The sequence below is a fragment of the Mus musculus genome, chromosome 9, assembly GCF_000001635.26.
Source record: "Mus musculus strain C57BL/6J chromosome 9, GRCm38.p6 C57BL/6J".
NCBI lineage: Eukaryota > Metazoa > Chordata > Mammalia > Rodentia > Muridae > Mus > Mus musculus.
In genome coordinates this window covers 119,390,961-119,415,086 of record NC_000075.6, presented here as the reverse complement: position 1 = coordinate 119,415,086, position 24,126 = coordinate 119,390,961, and the positions used below count along the sequence as shown (strand labels likewise).

The window sequence follows — 24,126 nt, the reverse complement described above, 5'->3', positions numbered from 1 at the left end:
GGATCTCTCTCCCTCTCCCCTCTATCCTTTCTCTCCTATCTAGTGATAGAAGGTGAAACAAGAGGGATAAAGTGGGGGGGGGAGAACCCACAAAGTAGCACAGACCAGCAACAAGTGGCACTCGAATGTGGAGCTCAAATGTTAAAACTAAAAATGGGAAATTTGGGGGCTGGAGAGATGGCTCAGCGGGTAAGAGCACTGACTGTTCTGCTGAAGGTCCCGGGTTCAAATTCCAGAAACCACATACATGGTGGCTCACAACCCCTAATGAGATCTGACACTCACTTCTGGTGTGTCTGAAGACAGCTATAGTGTACTTCCGTATAATAATGGGTCCTAAAAAATTCAATTCCCAACAACCACATGAAGACTCACAACCATCTGTACAGCTACAGTGTACTCGTATACATTAAATGAATAAATCTCTTTTTAAAAAAATGGTAAATTTGGTTAGGGGCTGGGCTGCCACTGGCTTTGGGGAAACACCAACCCTGCCTTCTACCGCACTCAGATCGGCCCTTCTACTACTGCACCTGTCTGCTGCATTCATTGCCAGTTCCCTTGCTCCTAGGCCCTCCGGCATGCAGGCTCCTGAGCCAGACCAACCCTCCACAAGGTGGAGAACGCTAATGAGCCTCCTAGCTTCTCCCAGGACCATGAGTGCCGGAAGGTTGCTCCCCAGTGGCTGAATATCATGTTGCTGCAGACCTTTGCTGTAGACCTTGGGCAACATTGCGACAATTCTAAACCCTCTGCTTGATCAGCTATCACCCTGAACCAGCACATGAAGCATCTACAAGGTTCCTTCAACCAAACCATTTCCCCTGTTGAGGGCTTCATTCTGGGCAGTGTGGCCTCCTGAGCAAGGAATCCTTAGGAACTTACTTGCACCAGTCACCAGTCCTCTTCTCTAGAACCGACCCCATCTACCTCGACCCCAGTTACTGTCCCCATCCCTACCTCAAACCTAGGTTCTTGTTAAAATAAAAGTTTGTGTTTTTAGCCAGGCGTGGTGGCGCATGCCTTTAATCCCAGCACTTGGGAGGCAGAGGCAGGTGAATTTCTGAGTTCGAGGCCAGCCTGGTCTACAGAGTGAGTTCCAGAACAGCCAGGGCTACGCAGAAAAACCCTGTGGGGGGGGGGGGGGAGGGGAGTTTGTGTTTTCTACTTTAAAAAAAAGGAAAATCTGATTTCAAATGCCATAGAGGAAACAGCAGGGGATGAAGGAACGGATTTTCTTTTTCTGAGAGTCCAGCAAAAAGTTTACTGTGGCCTCTAACTACTGGGATAATCACTCACTTTGCTCCCAGAGGGGATTTTTCAAGTTTTTGGTTTTTTTCCTTCTTTGAATACTTTGTCTCCAAAAAAAAAAAAAGTTGGAAGAATGGCTGAACAGTGGTAAAAATTGCAGGCAGCCGGGCAGTTGGGGCGCACGCCTTTAGTCCCAGCACTTGGGAGGCAGAGGCAGGCGGATTTCTGAGTTCGAGACCAGCCTGGTCTACAGAGTGAATTCCAGTATAGCCAGGGCTACATGGAGGGGCCTGAGAAACAAACAAATGGCTGAAGGGGGAAAGGGGAGGAGTCTCACTACTCTTTGTTTCTGAAGAAACGAAGCAGCTTTGATGCTGCAAAGGTGGAGCAGCAACGAGCACCAGGAGAGCACAGGCTGAGCACAGGCTTGGTCCCAGAGCAAGAGAGCAGGAGTTTCCCACAGGGAGAAAGAGGGAGAGAAAACTGGCAGAGGGCAGCCAGGTCAGACAGAGAAAAGCTGAGTGGGAGGAGGGGTGGCCCAGGGTGACAAGGTCACCATCAGCTTCCTCAGTAGTCAGCACATGCCCGCTAAAGGTGTGGAACTAGGTTATGACGAGACAGGATGGTGTCCTACAGAAACGATTGATCTAGGGTGGTTTAAATAGGCTATGATTTCATATGGGGTGCACTCTCCCTACGTGAAACAAATTCTAAGTAACTGGGCTACTCAAAATACTATTATTTTTCCAAGACTAGAAGGGATTGGTAACAGCTGTAACAGAGGCCAGTATAAAGTTGCAATGGTTAATATGGTGGAATACAGCTGCAAATAACAGCTGCGAATACAGAACAGAGAAATAGAGGGGAATGGCTGCTGGATGAAGGGTGGGACTCTGATTTTCAAGAATAGATGCAATCTGATGACATAACTACAGGACACTGTTGCTTCGTGGCTTTAAGCTTGGAACAAGGTTGAGCCCAGGGGGAGAAAAACCCACCTCATTTAACAAAGATTATACAAGCTCTGGAGAAGCCATCACGGATTTTTTTTTTTAACAAAGATTAGTTTTAGCTGTAAACAAAGCTGTATCAGACCCTGACACAAGGATGGAAGGCAGGTGTTGGTGGAAACCTTGGTGTTTGGAAATTCAAATGGATGTAAAAAAGTTATCAGACCGGTTTCGGTGTTGGACGAGTGGATGAGGGATATGACTGATATCGGTTCTAATGTGCACCATGCTAATATCCTAGGTCAAGCTTGAGCTAGAGCTCTCCAATATCAAAGTGCCAGGTGTCTCAGTTTCTGGAAATGCACTCATTAGCAAAGAGACTGTGACGAAGCAGGTTAAGTCCTCGGATCTCAAAATGTCCAGTGCTTTAATTGTGGGAAAAATTGTCACCCACAACAAAATTGTGAGCAAGACATCTCAACGGGCAATTGTTCGTCTAAATATAAACCAGAAAGGTGTTCTAGGCTCCCAGGGGTATGCAGCTGATGTGATGAGGGCTGCCACTGGACCAAAGAGTGTAGGTTCTAAAGAGACAGTCAGGGTCATTTCTTACTGCAGGGAAACAGTCTTGGGGGCCTAGCTCGAGGTCCTGCAGCCAAGGAGCGACATGCAAACGGAAAACCCGCCACTGGTATTGGAGATTCAATGCACACTACTGCAGACAGTGTGGCTCTAGACTTAGCCAGAGATATACATCTTACCGTATCCCCCAAATATTAATGTCATAAAATAGCCACTGGATTTTATGGTCCTTTGCCCTCGGGGATTGTAGGAATGACCTTGGGAGGTGTAGACTGACTTCCCAAAACAACTGCATCCAAAAATTATAGATGAAGATTTCACAGGAGAAATTAGAATTATGCCTTAAGCAAAAGGAGAGGTAAATTTTAACGCAGGTGACAGGGTTGCTCAGCCGCTACTCATTACCTACATCAAAGGCAAAGCTGCTCCAGCAGAAAGAGCAAGAGTTTTCCTGAAAACCTTGGGCCACTGACCCAAAAAGCACTTAATTCATTGAAAATGCCTGTTTACAATGTCCCAATACACACAGCACAATTAATGGCTTAAAACAGAAGGGAGGAAACATAGTGACAATTTTAAAATTTTGGTTTCTTTAAAAACTCAGAAACATAATGTGTTATTGTTTTAACCCCAGGTTTTAGGGTATAGGGCTGCTTCCAATGTCTGCAGCTGACTATGATTTGCCTCGTGCTCTAGCAGAGGTGTGGTTTTGCTGGCTGCAGATAATTTCTGCAGCTGTGTGACCTTTGGAATTCTGGGAACTTTTCAGAGGGCCTATAAATAAATCCTAGGGCCCCAAAAAGCAGGGTCAATGGCTGTTGGGGGAGAGGGGCTGTCAGGGGGAGGGGCTGGTGGGGGAGGATGTGGCAGGGGTAGAGGAGGTGGTGGGGTAGTTTCAGTTTTTTAGCAATCATGTTTAAAGGAGAAACAAAAGTTAAAAACCAGATTCAGGGGTCTCTATCTCTTTTTTCCCTGTGTCCTTTCTCTCCTATCTAATGATAGGGTATGAAATAAAGGGTAGAAAAAAGAGGCGCCCACAAAGTAGCAAAATCCAGCTACATTCAACAGTGGCACCAGCAGGGGGCTAAAAACAAAACCAAAAACCAAAGGCTAAGGTAAAGGTTTCCTGGGTAAAAGCACTCACTGCCAAGCCTGGAACCTGTGTTTGAGCCTAGGCACTCCTAAGATGGAAGAAAGAGCCAATTCCCACACGCTGTCCTCTGACCTCCACATGCATGTAAAGAAATAATAAAACTGTCGTCGTCATCATCATCATCTTATTATTACCTAAGTAATACCTACAGTTTCCCTATTGGGGGAAGAATGCCTCAAAGAATATGTACCAATCACAAAAGACTTACCTAAGAAAGATGCGGACATAGTTCAATTAGGAGCCCATTTGCCTGGCATTCCTGAAGCCCTAGGCTTCCTTCCCAGCACTACATAAAAGTGTATGCAGTGAAGCACATCTGTATCCCCATCACTCGGGAAGTGCAGGGTGGAGGATCCTAGTTCAAGGCCAGCAGAGTTGCTTCGAGGTCAGACTGGACAACGTGAGATATTATCTCAAAAAGGTCTGGAGGAGGGAGGTGATGGAGGAGGGAGGGTGATGGCTCAGAAGTTAAGAGCAGTTAACCACTCTTGCAGAGGACCCAGGTTCTGTTCCCTGCACCCCCATCAAGCAGCTCACAACCACCTGTGACTCCAATTAGAGGGGGTCTGACATCCTCTCTGGCCTCTGTGTGCAATGCTTGTACACGACGCACAAGAATTTACAAGGGTATGTGTGTGCATGTGTGCACACACACACACACACACACATACACAAAAATAAATCACTTTTTAAGAGGGAGGGCTTACTCAGGAGACCCGACATTTTGGTTTTCTAATCTATGTGTTTTTGAGACAGTCTCCACAGCCCAGGAGGACCTGTAACTCCTCATCCTCCTGCCTCTCCCAAGCACAGGAGTCACAGGCACGTAATGCACTGCCACACCCAATGAGACCTCGGTTGTACCTACTAACAGCTAAATTCCTGCAACTAAACATATGCGTGCTACTTAAACGGCTATAAAGTTAATAAAAGTTAAAAAGAGCTAAAGAAAATAGGGCTCCCGTGACCTCTGCTCCCCACAGAGGTTAACCAGGAGACCCCTGGGTAGAGCGAAGGTTTTCAACTTAAGAGAAAACAAACCTTGACCCTCCCTCAGGCAGGGGTCACTCACCTTTCTCAACCCTGTGTCCCTGTACTTTTTAAGTCACTTGGTAGATGAACCTTGACCCACGTGTTCTGTGCAGAGAAGTTAGGTCTCCCAAGGGGCCTGGGCCATAGACAAGACTCCTACTGAACCCCACTTCAAATTCACACACAAAGGAAGTCCACCCAGATATGCAAGAGAAAAGATTCCTAACCCCTGGCTGCCAACCCAGGGCTCTGAGAACGCATGAGACGTTTCTAAATCAATGGGCAGGAAACTACCGGGTTTGAGGTAGAAGGCGAGGAGGTTGGCATTAAGGTGGGCATCAGACAGCATTGTTTCCACACCCGGAAACACTTTGGAACACTGCAAGACCAGAAGAAAGAAAAGAAATGAAAAGAAAAAAGAAGGAAGGGAGGGAGGGAGGGAGAGAGAGGGAGGGAAGGAGGGAAAGGGAGAGAGAGACAGACAGACAGACAGACACTGGCATGAACATTCTAGACAGCTCCCAAGACAGCCACCTGCTTCCTTTCAGTGGCCCAGGTCTGCAGGGCAGTCAGGCATCCCTCCCTCCACTCAGATGGACAGACAACAGCTGCTCAGCTCACATCCTCCCAAACACTCTGCCACAAACATGGGGAAACAGCCTCCTCCACCTTCCAGCCAAGGGCTTGAGTTTCCGACAGCCTTCCTTTTCCTCCCCAGAACTAATTTTAGCCTCCTTGGTTCTCAGAGGTAGAACCGAAATAGTCTGCCTAGGAACACGTTTACAAACAAGAGCATTGGCTTTGCCTCACCAAACTCCTCAGCTGTAGCCCAGAAACTAACCAGGGAGAAGAAGCACCATTGTCCAGCAGGCCAGGCCCCTCCAGAACATTCCCTAGGGAGGAGGGCAACAGACCTGCCCAGCGGACCAGGCTTTCTCTCCAAAATCACGTGTCCATGAATGAAAACACCAGGCTCAGCTGCCAGGCCCCAAGAGGGTCTGGAAAGATGGCACATGTGTGTGCATAGCATGATGGGAAAAGAACAGAACTGTCCAAGGCCAGAAGCCAGGACTAGTCAGTCCCATGCCAGGAGAAGGCACCCTTGCTGCGTGGAACAATCCCAGCGGGACTGATCTGTGGATTTCCAATCCCTACCGTGGTCAGAAGTATCCTGCCGACCTTAGGGACCGACCTGAAGACGTCTTAAGAGTTTGGAGCATCTCCCAACTCTTAAAACCTGGGCACCCAGGAGCACCACCAGCGACCTGCGTGGAGCAACCACCTCTGGGCCTAAGGCTCATTTGTAAGTCTGGTCAACAATGTGGCAAAAAAAAAAAAAAAAAGGGGCACAGAACAAGGGGTGTGCGGCCCAGAGCAAAAGCCTGGTGACAGCATGGAAGGAAGGGCCAGACCCATGAACTCTAAGAAAGCAACCACAGCATCATGGGGAAGAGAGTGCAGAAGAGGTGGGCCTAGAAAACCTCACTTCAGCAACACTTCACAGAGTGATGTGGAGAACTCGGAATGATGGTCAGAAGGCTTGTGGCCACCCCGTAAGCCCCACCAGTAAGCAGCTCCAAGCTGTCTTACTGACGAGGATCAGGAAGAAATGTTCCCTGACAATCCTCCGCGTAACACAGCATAAAAAGAGCATGGGGCAGCCACAGGGAGTTGCCAGCCTGCAGAGACCAGCAAATGGGCCTCGGTGGAAGCCCACCGTGCCTTTCTTAGGCAAGGCTTTCCCACCACATACCTCCCAAGCCCCGTGGGAAGAGACAGGCCCATACCTTTGGGGTGAGGCTGCCCCCCTGCCCTGGCGTCCTGGGCCTGGAAGTTCCAGGCCCGCAGCCGCTGCGGCTCCTCGGAGCGCCACTGGGCAGGCCCACTGGGAGGAAAGGGCATGCCAGGATCCTGCTACGACCCTCCAGGCTTGGCAGACAGATACAGCCCGGGCTCACCCAGATCCCAGGTGAGTAGAGAGGGGGTGTCAGGCAGGCAGAGCCCCAACAACAGGCACTTCCTGACATTCTGCGGGAGGGAGAGGCATAAGTGCCAGCCTCAAGGCAAAGGCCAGAGCAGGTGGGCGGGTGCGGGCAGGCAGGCTGCCCGGCCACCCACAACGGGCCGCCTCCCTGAAACCTGAACCACTTCTGGGAAAACTCAAGGACGCCAGGATTCTCCTCTGTGGCAGCCAGTCCGCTGGACCATTGATTTTGAACCAAACACAAACAGGTTCAGAGATGCAGGAATTATCCAAGCTTTGAGGGAGAACCCAGCTCCCTATCCTGACTCGAGAGGGAGAAAGATGAATGGACCATAACCCTCACCTCCCACAACTGTGTACCCCAATAAAGGCTGAATGTTCTAGACCACTGGTTCTCAGCCTACCTAAGCACAGTTTCACCCCAACCCTCAGAGATGCCAAGAGTCATTTCCACTCACCATGGTCCGAGGAGAGAGCTGAGCATCTGCAGAGTGCAGGCTTGCCTCCCTACTGCCACCAACATTCCTCCCAATGGACAGAATCCACAGGTGCAAAAATCACTGCTGTCAAGGTTTGAGAAACCCTGTTCTAGAAAGGCCAGTGCAGCCAGGATCCTAACCCAGGACTGACTATCCACACTGTCTCATAAAGAAGACAGTGGTCTGGGGACGTGACTCAGTTGACGAAATGTGTGTCACACAAGCATAAGGACCAGAGCTCAGACACCCGGCACCCCCACGAAAAGCCACGCAGTATGGTGAGCACCTGTAATCCTTGCTTTAAGGGTGAATTCCCGGGTCAGAGAGACTCTGCCTCAAAAATGAAGTGGCGGCCAACAAGATGTCTCAGCAGTAAAAGTTTGACTGCTACCGAGCCTGACAACCTGAGTCTGATTTCTCAGGGCCCACTGTGGAGAGAACCAACTTCAAGTTGTCCGGTGACCTCCACAAACATAGTGAGCTGTGGCCCACGCCCACAAGCTAAGACAAAATGCTTTTAAGAAAAAAATAAGGAGGAGAGTAATTGTGAAAGCCATGTGATGCTCTCTAGACTGAACATGCACCCACATACATGCACAGGTATACACACACACAGGCATTCATATGCACAAGTATGAACACATATACACAGGCATTCACATGCACTGGTATACACACACACACACACACACACACACACACAGGCACCCACATGCACAGGTATATACACATATACACAGGCATTCACATATACGGGGTATACACAGACACACAGACACACACACAGAGGAACCCACATGCACAGGTATATACACATATACACAGGCATTCACATGCACGGGGTATACACAGACACAAAGACACACAGACACACACACAGAGGAACCCACATGCACAGGTATATACACAGGCATTCACATGAACAGGTATATACACATATACACAGGCATTCACATGAACAGGTACACACACACACATATGAATGGGGAGGAGTTATGACTGAAAATATGAATGGTCCTCAATGATCCAGATTTGCTCTTCTCCCTCAACCCACTGGATCCTAGGCCATGGTAATAGGTTAGGAGCTGGCTCTGAACTCAGGCTCTGACTTGCTGTAGATCCCATGTGTACCACTGACCTCTCAGGTAGAAGGGCTAAATACATAGGCACTCAGAGAGATGGCTTCCTGGATGGGGAAGAAACCATGGAAACAGAGTGATGGGCAGAATCACAAGTAGCAGTAGAAAAGGCAAGGACGTGTCCATGGACCAAACACGATAAGGAATAGGTCCAACGCACACAACCTTCTAGGGACAGGTTGCCCCAAGGGGAGGGCTGACTGCAAGGCAGTTGGGATTTTACAGAGCCCACAAAGGATGCGCAACACTATGTCTGTATGTGTATACACACACACACACACACACACACGTAAAAGTGCCCATGTAAGCCCTGATTTATATTTTCTGGAGTTCTGTTTTCTTAGAGCAGCAGGACGAGAGATAATGGGGCTTTCCCCTGTGCTCCCAGCAAAAGAAAGGCCTCAGGTAACTGCCAGGGCGAGTCCCGAGAGACTTGGAGGATTCTGGGTGCCAGGAAGAGCAAGGAGCATGGAGGCACACTACAAAAGCCTGCCTAAGCAAGACACACCCAAAGGGTTCTGGGTCTCACGTCTTCACTCAGGCAAGGATTGCATCTGCTCTGTAAGGGCCTCTGAGAGTAGAGGGGGGTACCTACTCCTCCCAAAGGGCATGCCCACCTGATAGTCAGGCAGTCTGGGAAGACCAGCAGACAGGACAGAGAGCAGAGGACATCCGCTCTGGGGAGAGAATACCCATGACTCTGCAGCCCTTGGCCTTGGCCTCTCCCACTGCAATGGACCAGAAGACTAAAGGTCACTCATATGTACCTCCACCCACAGAAAATGGACAAGAAACATCCCGGTGTCAGTGGTCAGCCTACGCTAACACCTCTGGGCAGTAAGGACCTGTTGAGACCATTCTTCGCACACACCTCCTGCTCTTCGCCACACAGAGCTCTGAACCACAGACAGAGGCAGATGTCAGAGAATGGCGTGCCAGGATGCCCACAGCAACACAAGGCCAAATGTCAGCCCCCCCCCCAGGGCACACTGGGCCAGCCTCAGATCTAGAAAGACTTCCAGAAATATCTACCGGCTACAGCATCAGCCCAGCCTGTCCTTCTCATCCAGTGCTGTCCAATATGGCATTGGCTTTGCCAAATGTGACTACAGAGAACTTCAAGTGTGCAAAGTTGAAACTGAGGTGTTCTGTAAAGGGTAAGATGCGTACCACATGTTGAAGATAGTTAAAATTCTTTTCATGTCTCACCCAGGGCCAGGCAGCAGTGGCGCATCCCTTGGATCGGAGTGCTCAGAAGGCAGAGGCAGAAAGAGCTCTAGGCGTTCCATACCAGCCTGGTCTACAGAGCGAGTTCCAGAATAGCCAAGGCTCTATGGAAAAATCCTGTCTCGGGGAAAAAAACTTTTTTTCCTGCCTCATTAATTATAGTGATGTATATTGAAATGACTAATCTTCATGTTAACTTAATTCTATCCAACGATGACAAAGAGGAAGGCTCTGCACCCCCCCCCATTCATAATAGCAAAGCCCTAACCACCAATAAAGACATACAGGTCTTTGGAAGTGGGATCTCTAGGGAGTGGTAAGGGTGGATTAGACCATGAGGGTGGGATCCTGACTGCAGGATTGGCTCTCTTAAGGCACCCTGGCCTGGCTTCTAGAACCATGTTAAAATAAGCACTGCTGGTTTCTAAATACATATGGCTACTTTAACTGTACTTATCTCAGGAGTGTTTGTCTGCAACTATGTCTGTGTGTCCATCCACACACATGCCTGTTGCTCTCTTCGGAGCCAGACAGCAGGGGACCCTCCTGGAAGTAGAGTTCAGGTGTTAGGACTAGAACTTGGGTCCCCTGCAAGAGCAGCAAGCACTCTTAACCACTGAGCCATCTCTCCAGCCTCACACTGCTGTTTGAACCACCCAGTCCTGCGGTATGAAAGCAGTCAGAAAACACTAAAGACACAGCTATTTCTTTCTTTTACTAACAGGGCTGTTGGGAATTTTTAAGTTGAATATATCTGTCGAGCCCATGTTCCCGCTGGCAGCACCAATATACAGATCTCTCCTTTTTACCACAGAGCTGAGTAATTCCGAATATCAAGCCAGAAACATGAAGGAAAGATCTCTGAAGCCAGAGGCACAGGAAGGCCAGCTCTACCCCAACCCTTCAAAGTTTTCCTCCAGTTCCTCAAAAGAGAAAGCAGCAGCCACCACAACACAGGTGACTCTATCCCCAAAGGCAGAACCACAGGTTGAGTCAGAACACGTGCCTCTGTGTTCCGTTATGCACTCCCCCAAACAGTGCAGCAAATGTGGTACCAGGGATCCACTCTCACTCTGCCCCTCCAAATGGGAAGTGACTGGTGAGGTCAAACTGGAACAAACAGGAGCAGTGATGTACATACAGACTTCTAGTCTGAGGCGAACGGTCCTGAGACAATGCTTTCAACAAACCTAAACTTAAAAGAGGCAAGGCACATACATGTCCAGGTGCAGAAATCCAGTAAGTCAAGAGCCGACTAGAGGTTGGTCCTATAACTTGGGGTCAGCCTGCTGCCGCCCTCCCCGGAGCAGACCACTGTTTTCCATCACTTCCAGGCTCTCATTCTTGGGGTGAAAAATCTCTGGAGCAACACTTCGGGGAGTGGCAGAAAGAAACAAAATGTTCACCCTGAGCACCGCGTTGCCTCTACCACTCCAGGACAGCACTGAAACCGCTTCCCAACAGTGGGCTCGGGTAGCAAAGAAGTTATCTCTGCCCTCTGGTTCGTACACTCATGCTCCACCGCACCCAGGCTCGTGCAAAAACTCTCGGGGTCGGAATTAACAGCTAACCCTCACTACCTTGTAATAGAAAAGATTGAAAGTGAGGATCCCTGTGAGGGGGTGCAATGACCATCTGGGATACCCACCCCCGCAGCTGCAAGGGGGATCCCAGCCCTTCCCTACACTCCGGGCCCCGCCCCTCGCGGGTTTCCCAGACTCCGCGCTGCTGCCACCTCGGGCCGCAGGGGACCCGAGCTGCATGTGTAATGGGGGTTGGGAACAAAGACGCGCAGGACCCAGAGCCCCAGCCACCGGGCACCAGCCGTCCTAATCTCCACGATCTTTTCTCTGGAGTCTTAATGCCCGACTGTCCACGTTTCCTGGAACTGCCCTAAGCCCGCCCCGGAGCTCCTACAAAGTTGAGCACGCTTCAGCACCATCGGGACACAGAAATCAGTGCCTAGGCTTTGGGGGAGAAAGCGCTTTCCCAACACAACTTCGTGCGTACACACCCACACCTTCTAGTCCCAAGCAGACGCGCACCAGCTATCCACAGCCCGCAGGCGGCTGCGAGCTGACCGCGGGTCACTCACGCCCGCCACGTGCCGGCCGAAGCGATCTGAGACCTGTTGGTTCGCCTCTTCAACCCTTCTCCACTCCCAGTTGCCCAAAACAAAAGCGGTCCCACGAGGGCGCATCTGCGGCCCGCTGCAAGAAAAGCGGGCGCAGGTAGGAGCCACTCGCATGAGGATCGCGACGCGGAGTGGCGGGACGGGATGCAGAGGACTCCGGGCGGGCTATGGAAAGCCGTCCGCTTCGCTTTGCGACACCTATGACTCTCAGGGGCGAGCAGCCCCAACCCAGCCGCCCCCAATTAGATGCCCACCCCGCTTGGCCGCCTTCCCCACGCTTAGGTTTTCCCCGCTCTATCCCTGGGGTCCGCACACCCGCGGAACCTGAACCCCGACCCTGACGCTCCAGGTTCCCCCATCACCTAGAACCTCTGCGAGCCAGAATCGCGCAGAGGAACCGCACGGGCGAGCTCGCCTCTAAGATCGCAAGCACCAGAGCGCCCCGCGCGACCCCGATCCCAGGCAGGTGGCGCGGCGCCGAGGCCGCGGGGCCGCCCTTTGTTGGTAAACACCGCGCGCCCCAGGTCCCTGCACCCCCACGACGCGCCCGGTCCTTACCGGCGCACAGCGATCCCCAGAGAAGGGCGAGGGCCGCCCAGGGCGCCGTCATGTTCCGCGGCGCCGCCCCGCGGACACCCGGAGCCCGCGGGCAGGGCCGCGCTGCGCTCCCGGGGCGCGCAGGGCCCGGCGGCGGCTGCGCTCTGCTTCCCGCTCCTTCTCTGGGTCTCGCTTCCAGGAGCGCGCGCTTCTGCGCTTCGGTTCCCAGGCAGTATGCGGAGATAGGGGCTCAGGGCCGCTGCGGGCGGCGCGCAGTGCGGCCCGGGCTATGGGGCGACGCGGGAGCCGGGGGGCGGCGGCGGGGCGCGGGCCAGGGCGCGCCCGACGCGGGCATGGCGCAACGGGGCTGGGCCCGGGCCCCGGGCGCAGGGGCCGAGTCCGGAGGGGCCATGAACGGGGGAGGGGTGGGGGAGGGGACCTGAACCGAGTCCAAAATGGCTCCTGAGCGGTGGCCACGGAGCCGAGCCAGCGGGGAAACCCGGATGTTGGATACAAAGAGGCGGGCGAGCTGGGCGGGGAGGGGGAGGGGAGGCGGGCCCTCCGGCCGCGTGGTCCGCGCCCCCCTTGGGGGCGGGGCCGGAGAGGAACAACAACACCGAGGCTCCGCCCCCCAGCCCGCGCCCTCTGGAGACAGCGCGCCTGCAGCACCAGACTCTAGGGCTAGGCGGGGCGCGCTCTCCGAGCTGGTGGGATTGGACTGCCCACAACTTGGCTGGTGCTTTCCTGCCCCGTGCTATGGAGCCCACGCTACGGGATGCACGCTCCTCTGGGACCCCTGAGTGAGTGGGTAGCTCCTGGTCCCCATAACCTAGGACCTCTGCCCTCCAGCTCCCATTTATGGGCTAATTAATTGGCAGGAAAACGCTGAAGTCTGAATTGACAGCAGTTCCTCACAACGCACGCACAGTTATCTCCAAGCAGAGGAGGACCCACAGAGCAGCTGCAGGTGGGAAAGAACTGTTGGCGACCTGCTTTCTGAAGGATCCTCAGCAATCCAGCATCCTTCATCTTACCTTCAGCACTCCTCCCACCTCTAAAGATCTGTTCAGAACATGCCTCTGTTCCTTTCACACACGCACACACACCAGATCCCTCCATTTCAGATGTTACACAATCAGAGTGTGAGAGCAATCGGCCTCCCAGCTACACTGGAAAAGCCAGTCACTACTCAGGGGAAAAAAATGCTATGGAATCCTCGGATAGTTACCTCCTGCCTCACCAAGAGCAGTGGGTCATAGGAGGAAGGACGCTCCCCCCCGCCGCCCCCCCCCCCCAGCCTGGGTCATTTCATTTGCTCGAGCCTCGGACTTCCCTTATGAAAATGACGGTGTTGAAGTCCTCCAGACTTGGGTAGAGTTTCTTTCTGCTACGGCTTTGGTGTTGAGGTAGGGATCCTCAGCTTCCCAAGAAGTCTGCACCTTGTCTGACAACCTTTGCTCTTAAATGTGGTCTTTTTCCTCTCCTTATGTAATCCTCAGGTGGCCTCGAGCTCGCAGTCCATCTGTGACTCTTCCTATTTTTCGTTCGTTTATTGATTGATTGTGTGTGTGCTCTCTTGCCTGTATCTATGTGCATCCAACATACAGTCATATGTTTCCATATGCCCCGTGCCACCAGCACCCTCCATCTCACATCTGGGCAGCTTTAACAGCAGAGGGCTGAGGGGCTCCTTAGATGTCACTAGGGTCCATTCACGTTGCTAAGTGTATCTTCTATTTCTTTTAAGATTTTTATTATATTTTACTTATTTATATGTGTGTTTGTATGTGTATGTGTGCATGCATGTGTGTGTGTGTGTGTGTGTGTGTGTGTGTGTGTGTGTTAAGGAGAGAAGCAGACAGACAGAGACAGAAGAGAGAGAGCATGAACACATTGAGGTTGGATGACAACTTGCAGTTGGTTCTGTCTTTCCACTCTGTAGGAGCTGGGAATCAAACTCAAATCCTAAGGATTGGCATCAGGTCCCAGTACTTGTGAGCCATCTCTATGGTACTAGCACCCTTTCTAAATGGTAACTGAGGTGACTTTTTAAAAGATGGGACTCTGGGGTTGGATGGCTCAGCGGTAAAAAGCACTTGCTCTTTTTGCAGAGAACCTGGATTTGGTTGGTTCCCAGGACCCAGACTGGACGATTCACAAGTGTCTGTAATTCCAACCTCAAGAACATTGACTTCCTCTCCTGATCTCCACAAACACCTCTGTGTGCATGCACATGCATGCACACGTGTGTGCACACATACACTTAAAAATAAAATTAGGCCGGGCGTGGTGGTGCACGCCTTTAATCCCAGCACTCGGGAGGTAGAGGCAGACGGATTTCTGAGTTCGAGGCCAGCCTGCTCTACAAAGTGAGCTCCAGGACAGCCAGGGCTATACAGAGAAACCCTGTCTCGAAAAAAACAACAACTAACTAACTAAATAAATAAATAAATAAAATTAGGCCAGGCGTGGTGGCACACGCCTTTAATCCCAGCACTCGGGAGGCAGAGGCAGGCAGATTTCTGAGTTCGAAACCAGCCTGGTCTACAAAGTGAGTTCCAGGACAGCCAGGGCTATACAGAGAAATCCTGTCTCAAAAAACAAAATAATAATAATAATAATAAAATTAGAAAGATGCTTATGGGCTGGAGAAATGGCTCAGTGGTTAAGAGCACTGACTGCTCTTCCAGAGGTCCTGAGTCCAATTCCTAGCAACCACGTGGTGGTTCACAGCCATCTGTAACGGGATCCGATGCCATCTTCTGGTGTGCCTGAGACAGCTAGTGTACTCATATAAATAAATACATCTTTAAAAAAAAAAAGAAAGGACTGTATCTTGGTTTTTTTTTTAGATGCTTATATTACATTATAGTAATTCTCCTTTATTTGTGGTTTCTCTTTTCAGTTACTAACAGCCAAACAAACCTCAAAACTTTAAATATTAATTTTTATAAGTTAGAACTTTCAAACTGCTGGCCACTCTGTCTAGCAAGATGACTTCTCACCACTCTTCTCTGACCTTCACAGGACACAATGGATACCTGCCAACTTCCATGCTGATTTTCTGCCCACTTACTGGTCTCTCATTTTTTGTTTGTTTTTTTTTTAAGGTTTATTTTTATTTATGTGTATGTGCATTTGTGTGCAAGTGCCTGTGGAGGCCAGAAGAGGGCCTAGAGATAGGCAATTGTGAGTCACCCCATGTGGGTGCTGAGGACTGAGCTCTGCTCCACTACAAGAGAAGCAAGCATTCTTAACCATCAAGCTCTCTCTCCAGTCCCTCTCCCAGCCCCCATTGGCCACCCCTTAATGGCCACCTTGGCGATCGGATCAGTGGTCATTGAATCATGGTGCTGTGCTCAGAGAATCTGCATTTCACCCAATAATGGTCCTGATGCAGAAAGTAACGCTGCTGGTAACTCAGATACGCCTAAGAGAAGGCATGTCGCCTGTAAGTAGCCTCAATAAGGAAAGAAAAACCTGTTGCCAAGCCTGTGGTAAGCATTAATCTTGCTGTGAAATTGTGGAGAAGGTAAAAGAGCTGCTTGCTAGTATTTCTGTCATGGCAGAAACCGCAGAAGCGGCGACCAGTTCTGGGGTTTGAATCCTGCTGAGCTACACCTCAACCTCAACGAAAACTACCAAGGTTTCCATAACTTTTATAATTTTACTTGGCGACAACTGAAAAGACGGGGCCAACTGCCCTCAGCCACGGAGAGGCACAATCATATGCATGCTCTAAACACATGCAAGGGAGTCACTGGGGCCCACAGCCTAGAGTGATCATCCTCTGTGTGATACTAGGGAGGGAGAGCTTGTGGGTGTTCTCAGGAATACTGCTCCCCCAGTATCTACTATTTTTGCATTCCTGGGGCTCAAACCAGGGTCTCGCACACACCGAGCAAGCATGGTATCTGTGCGCTTCACACCGAGCAAGCATGCTATCTGTGTGCTTCGCCCCAGCTCCAATTCCCAGGAATCTGTTCTTTCTTGGGCGTTGGTCTCAGAGGGCTTCATTTCTTGGCTCTATTTGTTCCTTCCTTGACCAACCACAGGTCTTCTTTCTACCCCCTCTGTTAATTTAATGGTGACGACCTTGAGGTCAGCTAAATGAATCGGATCGGAGAGGGAGGTAACACTCTGTGATGACAGAATTGTTAGGTTATACCGTGCTAATGGGAAAAGTCCCCAAACCTCAATGGTTTAAAACCACAAACTTTATTTCTTACTCTCAGTACATGTCCATTAGGGGTCACCAGGTAAACTCCAGTCACTGTAAAAACTCAGGGACATAGGCTAACACAGAAGTGGTTTTGTTTTGGTTTGGTTTTTTTCTTCTATTGCAGAGCCAGGGAGAAAACCATGACAAATTACATGTGGCTCTTAACATTTTTATCAGATTCTGACGAGGTAGTGGTTTGGCTTCACGGCGTTTGAATCTTTGAAAATATTCACACCAAACTATTAAACAACTACATGAAAAATATGTAGGAATTCCTTGTACATTTTGAATAAGACAACGTGATAAAAGTTTTCTCGAAAATACAAGCAAATGGGAAGGGGGAGTTGGGGGAGGGGAAGCAACAAAGGCTGCATGAGCCAGCTTCGGTCCAAAAGGACAGAGAAACGCAAGAAAGAAAGGGCTACGTGGGACAAGAGAGTCCTAGACAGTTAGGAAATACGCCATGGAAAACAAAAAGGCAACCCAGCAGCTGGTGACGAGGGCATGGACATTCCTCAGTCCCACTGCAAACAGGCACAGAAAGAGACTGGAATCAGAGCGGTGGCACCACGGTGCTCTTGAAGAGGACCAGGCTTTGGTCCCCAGCACCCACATAGCAGCTTACAAGGTCTCTGACTCCCGTTCCAGGGAGCCAAGGTCCTCTTCTGACCTCAGCAGGCAATGCACACGTGTGCAAAGACACATACAGGCAAAATACGTATATACCAAAAATAAAAATAATAAATCTCTAAAAACAGAAAAGAACCAAACATCTGGATTCAAGGAGTTCACAATGAAGCTTTAAAAAACAAAACAAGCCCAGCATGGTGGCGCATGCTTTTAATCCCAGCACTTGGGAGGCAGAGGCAGGCGGATTTCTGAGTTCGAGGCCTGCCTGGGCTACAAAGTGAGTTCCAGGACAGCCAAGGATACACAGAGAAACCCTGTCTCAAAAAACCAAAACCAAACCAAAACAAAACAAAACAAAACAAAACAAAGCACGTGTGTGGTCTGCTGCAGAATTGACTACCTACCCCAGCAAGGTGAAAGCTGCTTATCACTTCCTGAAAGCTGCCATTCCCTCTCCGTGGGTGGCACATGTGCACCCATAATCACACACAAAATAAACGAAACACTTTTCTGAGAAAGGGTCTCACCAAGTAACACTGGCTGACCTGGAATTTACTGTGTAGACCAGGTTGGCTTTGAACACACAGAGATTTTGGCTGCCTCTGCTTTCCAAGTGCTGGGTTTTAAAAAAAAAAAAAAAAAAAAAGAATGCTGCCACTCCAACTAATTTCATTTTATTCTTTCTTTCTCTCTTTCTTCCTTTCTTTCTTTCTTTTTAAAGATTTATTTATTTATTTATTTATTTATTTATTATATGTAAGTACACTATAGCTGTCCTCAAACACTCCAGAAGAGGGCTTCAAATCTCGTTACGGATGGTTTTGAGCCACCATGTGGTTGCTGGGATTTGAACTCAGGACCTTCGGAAGAGCAGTCAGTGCTCTTACCCGCTAAGCCATCTCACCAGTCCCATTTTATTCTTTCATTGCTATCAGTGATTCATATTCTAGGAGATATCTTCATTTATTGCTTTAATTATGTGCCATAGATTTCATTATTAATCACATCTGGAGGGGGTATGGATTTTTTTTAATTTAAAGATGTATTTGTAGCGCAGTGTATGTGAAAGCTAGAAGAGGATGACAAATCCTCTGGAACTGGGGTTTCAGATCATTATTAGCTGTCACGTGGATGAGAAAAATCAACCTTGGGTCCTTGGAAGAGTAACAAGTGTACTTAATTGGCCAGTCACCAAGCCATCTCTCCAGTTCTGAATTTGTTGTTGTTTCCTTCAGTTCTGTTTTGTTTCCTTTGAGACAGAATCAAACTATATAGCCCTGGCTGGCCTGAACACCAGGCTGGCCTCAAACTCATGGAAACTGACCTGCCTCTGCCTCCCAAGAGCTGGTGTAGAAAGCATGTAGCTTTGTCTCTTTTAGCCTTAAAGAAGATAGTGGTGTGTTAAAACTCTGTTCTTTCCAGCGGTCTGTTTCCACCGCTGCTGTTGCACAAATGCCATGTGCTTTGACAGGACACAGCTAACGGGAAAGAAAGACAGCACACAGGATTCTGGCTCAGGCAGAGGATTCCAGAATGTATTTCAAGCTGACAAAACAAATAGCTGAGCCTGTACCCTGGTGGCTGGCACATCAGGATTATGAAGTGATGCCCCTAACACTATGGTGTCCCTCGTTGTGTCTCTTACTTCAGTTCTATACAGTGAGACAGATGTACATCTGTACAGATGTTGTGGTCTCTGCTTTCTGAGTTTTGTGTACAGACTGTTGCTGACCATTCAGTCTTTCTGAACCACCAATTCTGTGCTTGTCTCCTCTAAACACAGGCATGCACTGGTTTGTACACTGTTTGGAAATTCTTTGAGTAGTAGGTGGATTAAGGGCTCTCACATTTACTGACTGGACTCATGCTAGGACTTCTGTTTACTGCGTGCACAAAGCTGCGATTACCATATGTTACTCGTTATATGATCTGCTGCCTTTCCTTTGAGGACAATTTGCGTTTGTTAAGGTTTATTTCTTGTGTATACATGAGGGTATGCATGTATCAGGGCACCTGTATGGCAATCAGAGGACAACTTGCAAAGTCAGTTCTCTCCTATCAGATGGATCACCAGGGGTCAGACTCAGGCCTCAAACACCTTTACCTGCTGACTGCTGACACCTCCCATAGCGCTGAGATTTGCATTTTTCTTGCTTTTTAGAAACTTTTCATTATACTGATTATATAGGTTTTTTATTGGATATTTTCTTTATTTACATTCCAAATGTTATCCCCTTTCCCAGTTTCCTCCCTCCCAGAAACACCCTATCCTATCCTCCCTCCCCCTGCTTCTATGAGGCTGTTCCTCCACCCACCCACCCATAGGGTTTTTGTTTGTTTTGAACACTAATGCCTTTCATATTACTTAATAGTTTTATTGGTCAGTTCTCCTTTTTCAGTACTTAAGCCTCAAGTATTTGCTTTGCAATTTTTTTTAAAGATCTAGACTTATTTATTCATTTTATATATGTGAGTACATTGTTGCTATCTTCAGGCACACCAGAAGAGGGCATCAGATTCTATTATGGATGGTTGTGAGCCACCATGTGGTTGCTGGAGATTGAACTCAGGACCTCTGGAAGAGCAGTCAGTGCTCTTAACTGCTGAGCCATCTCTCCAGTCCCTTGTTGTGCAATTTTAAATATTATCAACTCCTCAAAATTGCACATGCAACAGTGAGCTCTTTGTACTTCCCATTTCTCCTCTCCTGGCCTCTCCTCAGCTGCCAATATGTCACAGTCTAGAGTCATCTGAGGCACTCTCACCTGAGGGACTGTTCAGATCAGATTGGTCTGTGGCTATGGACATGAGAGAATTCCGTGATTGATGGATGGTGTGGGAGGGACAGGCCTACTGTAGATGGCACCATTCCTAGGCCTGTGTGCCTGGGCTGAATAAGAAACACAGCTGAGCATGATGGAGCTGTGATGGAGCCAGTTAATAGCATGTCTCCATGGTTGCTGCTCAGCTCCTGCCCTGACCTCCCTCAGGGATGACTGTGACCTGAAAAGGGAAGGTGAAATTAACCCTTTCTTCCACTACATTGCCCTTGATCATGGTGTTCTTCACAGCAAGAGAAAGTGAATGAAGACATCCCCCTCTGTCCTATGCTAGCAGATACCTTTGTCCAAGCAGTACCATTTGACACTCTTCCATGTCAGGGTCTCCTTTCGTCTCCTGGTATGGTGACAGTTGTCTTTAGGAGCACGGTAAGAAATAGTGAGCTAAGACATGACTAGAACACTAGATAACTTAGCTAGGTAGAGACCTGAGCACACTTTTGTCCTTGGCTTACATGGGAATGCTCATTGCCACAGCACAAGTGTCAAGGTTAAAGGACAACTTGCTGGGCTTGGTTCCATCCTTCCATCATGTTGACTCTGGAGCTCGAACTCGGATCCTAAGTCTTGGCAGCAAGCCCCTTTACCTACTGAGCCACCTCATTAGTCCTTATATTTTTCTTTGATGATGTTCCAGGGTGCTTGCCTGCATACCCAGTGACCTTTCCTTGTCTTGTTGAGTCTGATGTGGCCTTGGTCCTACCAAGATGCTTCAAAGCCTTATTAAGAATATCTGGGTCCATGAAACCCTGTTATCCCAGGTTTCCTGGGAAATGTAAGAATGGGATCGCTGAACGGCTTTCGAGTCAGGAGTAATAATAAAACAGTAGAGGTTTAAAAGGCTCCGGTCCTGCACCTGCCCATCACTAACCATTCCCCAAGCCCACTCAAGACCAATCGTGTTGACTAAACAAGCTGGGTTAGACGTGAACACACAACACACTGCACACTTGCCAGGGTGCAACATGAGAAAGTTCGTTCCTCATCCTGTTGCTTTCTTCCCGGGGAGAAACACTAGCCTGAACCTTCTTTTGTAAGAGAATAGCATTTTTTGGTCTTGACAATTTCACTTTTTCCTTCACCTCACAAAATGTGATTTATTACCCAGTGTATGTTAGAATATTGCATTAGAGTTTTCTTCAAACTTTATTTTTACCTTAACCATATTTTTATATATGTATGGCTGTCTTCCTTCTTGTGTGTGTGTATCACTTGGAGTATAGAGAGGCCATCAGATCCTTCTGGGACTGGAGTCACAGACAGTTGTGAGCTGCTGTGTGTGTGCTAGGAACAGAACTCAGGTTCTCTGGAGGAACAGCCAGTGCTTTTAACCCTTGAGGCATCTCTCCACCAAACACCCTCCCTACCCCCACACGGCCTCATTTTGTTTTACGGTCTAAGCCTTTTGATGTTGGGTCAGTGATATACAAATCTCAAAACACTGCTAGACCACTTCTAAATTACAAGGTAGACTCTTTCAAAACACGTTTGTGAAGCCTGTGGAACATCTCAGTAAGAGAGGGTTTGCCCAGCATTTTCAAAGTCACAGGTTCAAACCCCTGCACCAACAACAGGGAAGCAAGGAGAGGTGGATTTTAGGTGTTTTCAAAATTATGTTTATTTTGGGAAATCCTAAATATCATCAGGGATCTTGTCTTTACTCTCCTCCCTTCTTTCCTGGCGCCTCCTTGAACTTCCTGTCAGGTCTCCGGATCAGTGTCTTCTCACATAAGCTTGCTGTGTTTCCATTTGGATTTGTTTTTTAAGTTGTCACTTACGGTGGCCTTTTTCATCCACAATTGTCTGACTTATTGTAGGATCTGCTGGAATGTCGTCCTGGTTAACTGTTTTGTGGTCCCAGATGCCTTTGCGGTTGGTTGGTAGTGTAAACCCTCTGTAAGAAGCCACAGCCCAATGGCCGTTTCCTTCTGCACTGTGAGTTTGCTGTGGGCAAGATGGCCGATTGTTGCTTCTCCCCCGCTCACAGGCAGAGCCTTCCAAGCGACCTCATGTCTACACACAACTCTCTTTCCATCTGTGCTCTGCCCTTTTGATTTCCCAGTAGTCAGTGCTCTGATCCTGGTCTCCCACCTGTCTGCAACATCTGATCTTGCCACCTGTCAGATCCAGTGGTCCTGAGTTCAGCCCAGCCTTGTGGCAGAGGAAAACTTTGGGGGGTGATCTGGGAGCGAGGACAAGTAAAACAGGGGTGGAGAGGGAGGACACAGCTCAAACATAGTAGGATGTGCAGAAGTGAGAGTCACAAAGTATGCCAAGTAAAAAGGGAACCCAAGCTGGGTGTGTGGCTCGGCAGGTAGAGTGCCTGCCTAGAGTGCATGGGTTCAATCCCTGATATCGCATAAACCAGGTGTGGTGGCCCATACTTGGGGGGTGGCAACAGGAAGATCATATGCTTAAGGTCATCTTTGGCTCCAAAGAAACAAAAGAAAAAGAAAGCCAGAATTTAGAAACTTCACGAAACACACAATTATGTCATTGTGTGAACTGGGAAGTGCTTAGCCTAGGAGATGTCACCCAGGAAACCCAGTCAGGAAGTCTCTATGGCAGAGCAGGGGGAGGGGAGGAAGGAGATTCACCAGGCCAATGAAGGTCGTCTTGAGTGGGAAGTTACACCAGGTACATATAGGGAGGGAAGATGAAGGAGGAGATAGGCAGAGAGAAGAGAGCCCCGGGAAGACACTTACAGAAACAGGAGGGTCACAGGCAGGAGAGAAGTGCTTTAGTCTGGTTTAAGGATGGAGGGGGAGGTTGCAGAATAGGGGAGGTGGCTGAAGGTGAGGAAGGAGGAGTGGTCAGAGTCAGGGAAAGGCTGTTTGGTCCCTTTGTTCTGCTGTTTGGTCCCTTTAAAAGGGGAACATGGCTGTCTTTGGTGGCCATACCCTACAGTGTTTTCTTGAATGAAAGACAGAAAAGGAGAAATTGCTTTTCCATCCCAGGACATGTAGCCCACGTGTCTCCAAGGAGTCATGGCTTCAGGATGGTCCAGGACAGGGCAGGAGCGCTCCACAGAGCACAGCCGAGCTGTTCAGACCAAGCACAAGGACTAGTGCCACTGGGGAGGCAGCAGGGTGTCTGGGCCGGAAGAATTCATTCCAGAGGCCTCTGGGCGGTGGACAAGATTCTCTGTTCCAGTGCAGAGTATCGAGGGAGAAGGGCCGCATAGACCTGGACAGGCAGGAAGAGCAATGTATGTAACAGGGAAGGGGCAGTGTCTCTTACGGCTGCTTGCAGCTTCAAAGTTTAAACACGTAAATTCTGCAGCTGGAGAGATGCCCCAGTGGTCTAGAACACTGGCTTCCCTTCCACGGGATCCAGGCTTGAGTTCCAGTACCCACATGGTGACTCTTTATGGTCTGTAACTCCAGCTCCAGGGGATCCAACACCCTCTTCTGGCCCCCTCAGGCACCATGCATGCACGTGATGAATAAACATATATGTAGACAAAACACTCATACCCATAAAATAAATAAAATTTAAATAAATAAATATATATATACATATTCCAAATTTTACAAACATTGTGCAAAACCTATGCGAATTATGACATCACTATTTTCTCTAAGCAGTATGTGTTAAAATGATGATACTTTGGATAGATTAGGTTAAATGAAATAGATTATTAAAATTAATTTTGTTTGATGGGTGTTGGTGGCGCACGTCTTTAATCCCAGCATTCGGGAGACAGAGGCAGGAGGATTTCTGAGTTCAAAGCCAGTGTGGTCTACAGAGTGAGTTCCAGGACAGCCAGGGCTACACAGAGAAACCCTGTCTCAAAAAAAAAACAAAAACAAAAACAAACCAAAAAACCAAAAACGGAGTTGAGGTTGTGGAAAGAAAGTCTCTTGGTCCTGGGAAGGCTCAATTCCCCAGTGTAAGGGGGGCGGATTGCCAGGGTGGGGAAGTTGGAGTGGGTGGGTGGGTAGGCGAATACCCTCATAGAAAGGG

General features: G+C 49.1%; 2 protein-coding genes across 10 annotated transcripts in view; both read right to left on the bottom strand.

Moving 5' to 3' along the window:
• The window catches only part of Acvr2b (activin receptor IIB), a 40,566-nt gene extending 27,062 nt beyond the window's left edge, over positions 1–13,504 (bottom strand). For 2 of the 5 annotated variants that reach the window (XR_379846.4, XM_006511926.4), the window contains exon 1: positions 12,490–13,504. Coding sequence is in view for 3 of the 5 variants with exons in the window: in XM_006511926.4 (XP_006511989.1) it covers positions 12,490–12,541 (52 nt within the window). In the remaining 2 variants the exon portion in view is untranslated. Of the gene's footprint in view, positions 1–12,293; positions 12,438–12,489 lie in introns of those variants that run through there. The other 3 variants (NM_007397.3, NM_001313757.1, XM_030244026.1) reach the window with 2 other exon arrangements.
• A 7,785-nt stretch (positions 13,505–21,289) lies between these two features.
• Xylb (xylulokinase homolog (H. influenzae)) overlaps positions 21,290–24,126 on the bottom strand; it is a 36,417-nt gene continuing 33,580 nt past the window's right edge. For 3 of the 5 annotated variants that reach the window (NM_001033209.3, NM_001199568.1, NM_001359699.1), the window contains one exon: positions 21,290–23,346. In NM_001033209.3, the coding sequence (NP_001028381.1) occupies positions 23,269–23,346 (78 nt within the window). In that variant the 3' untranslated portion in view covers positions 21,290–23,268. The remainder of the gene's footprint in view (positions 23,347–24,126) is intronic. The other 2 variants (XM_030243939.1, XM_030243940.1) reach the window with 1 other exon arrangement.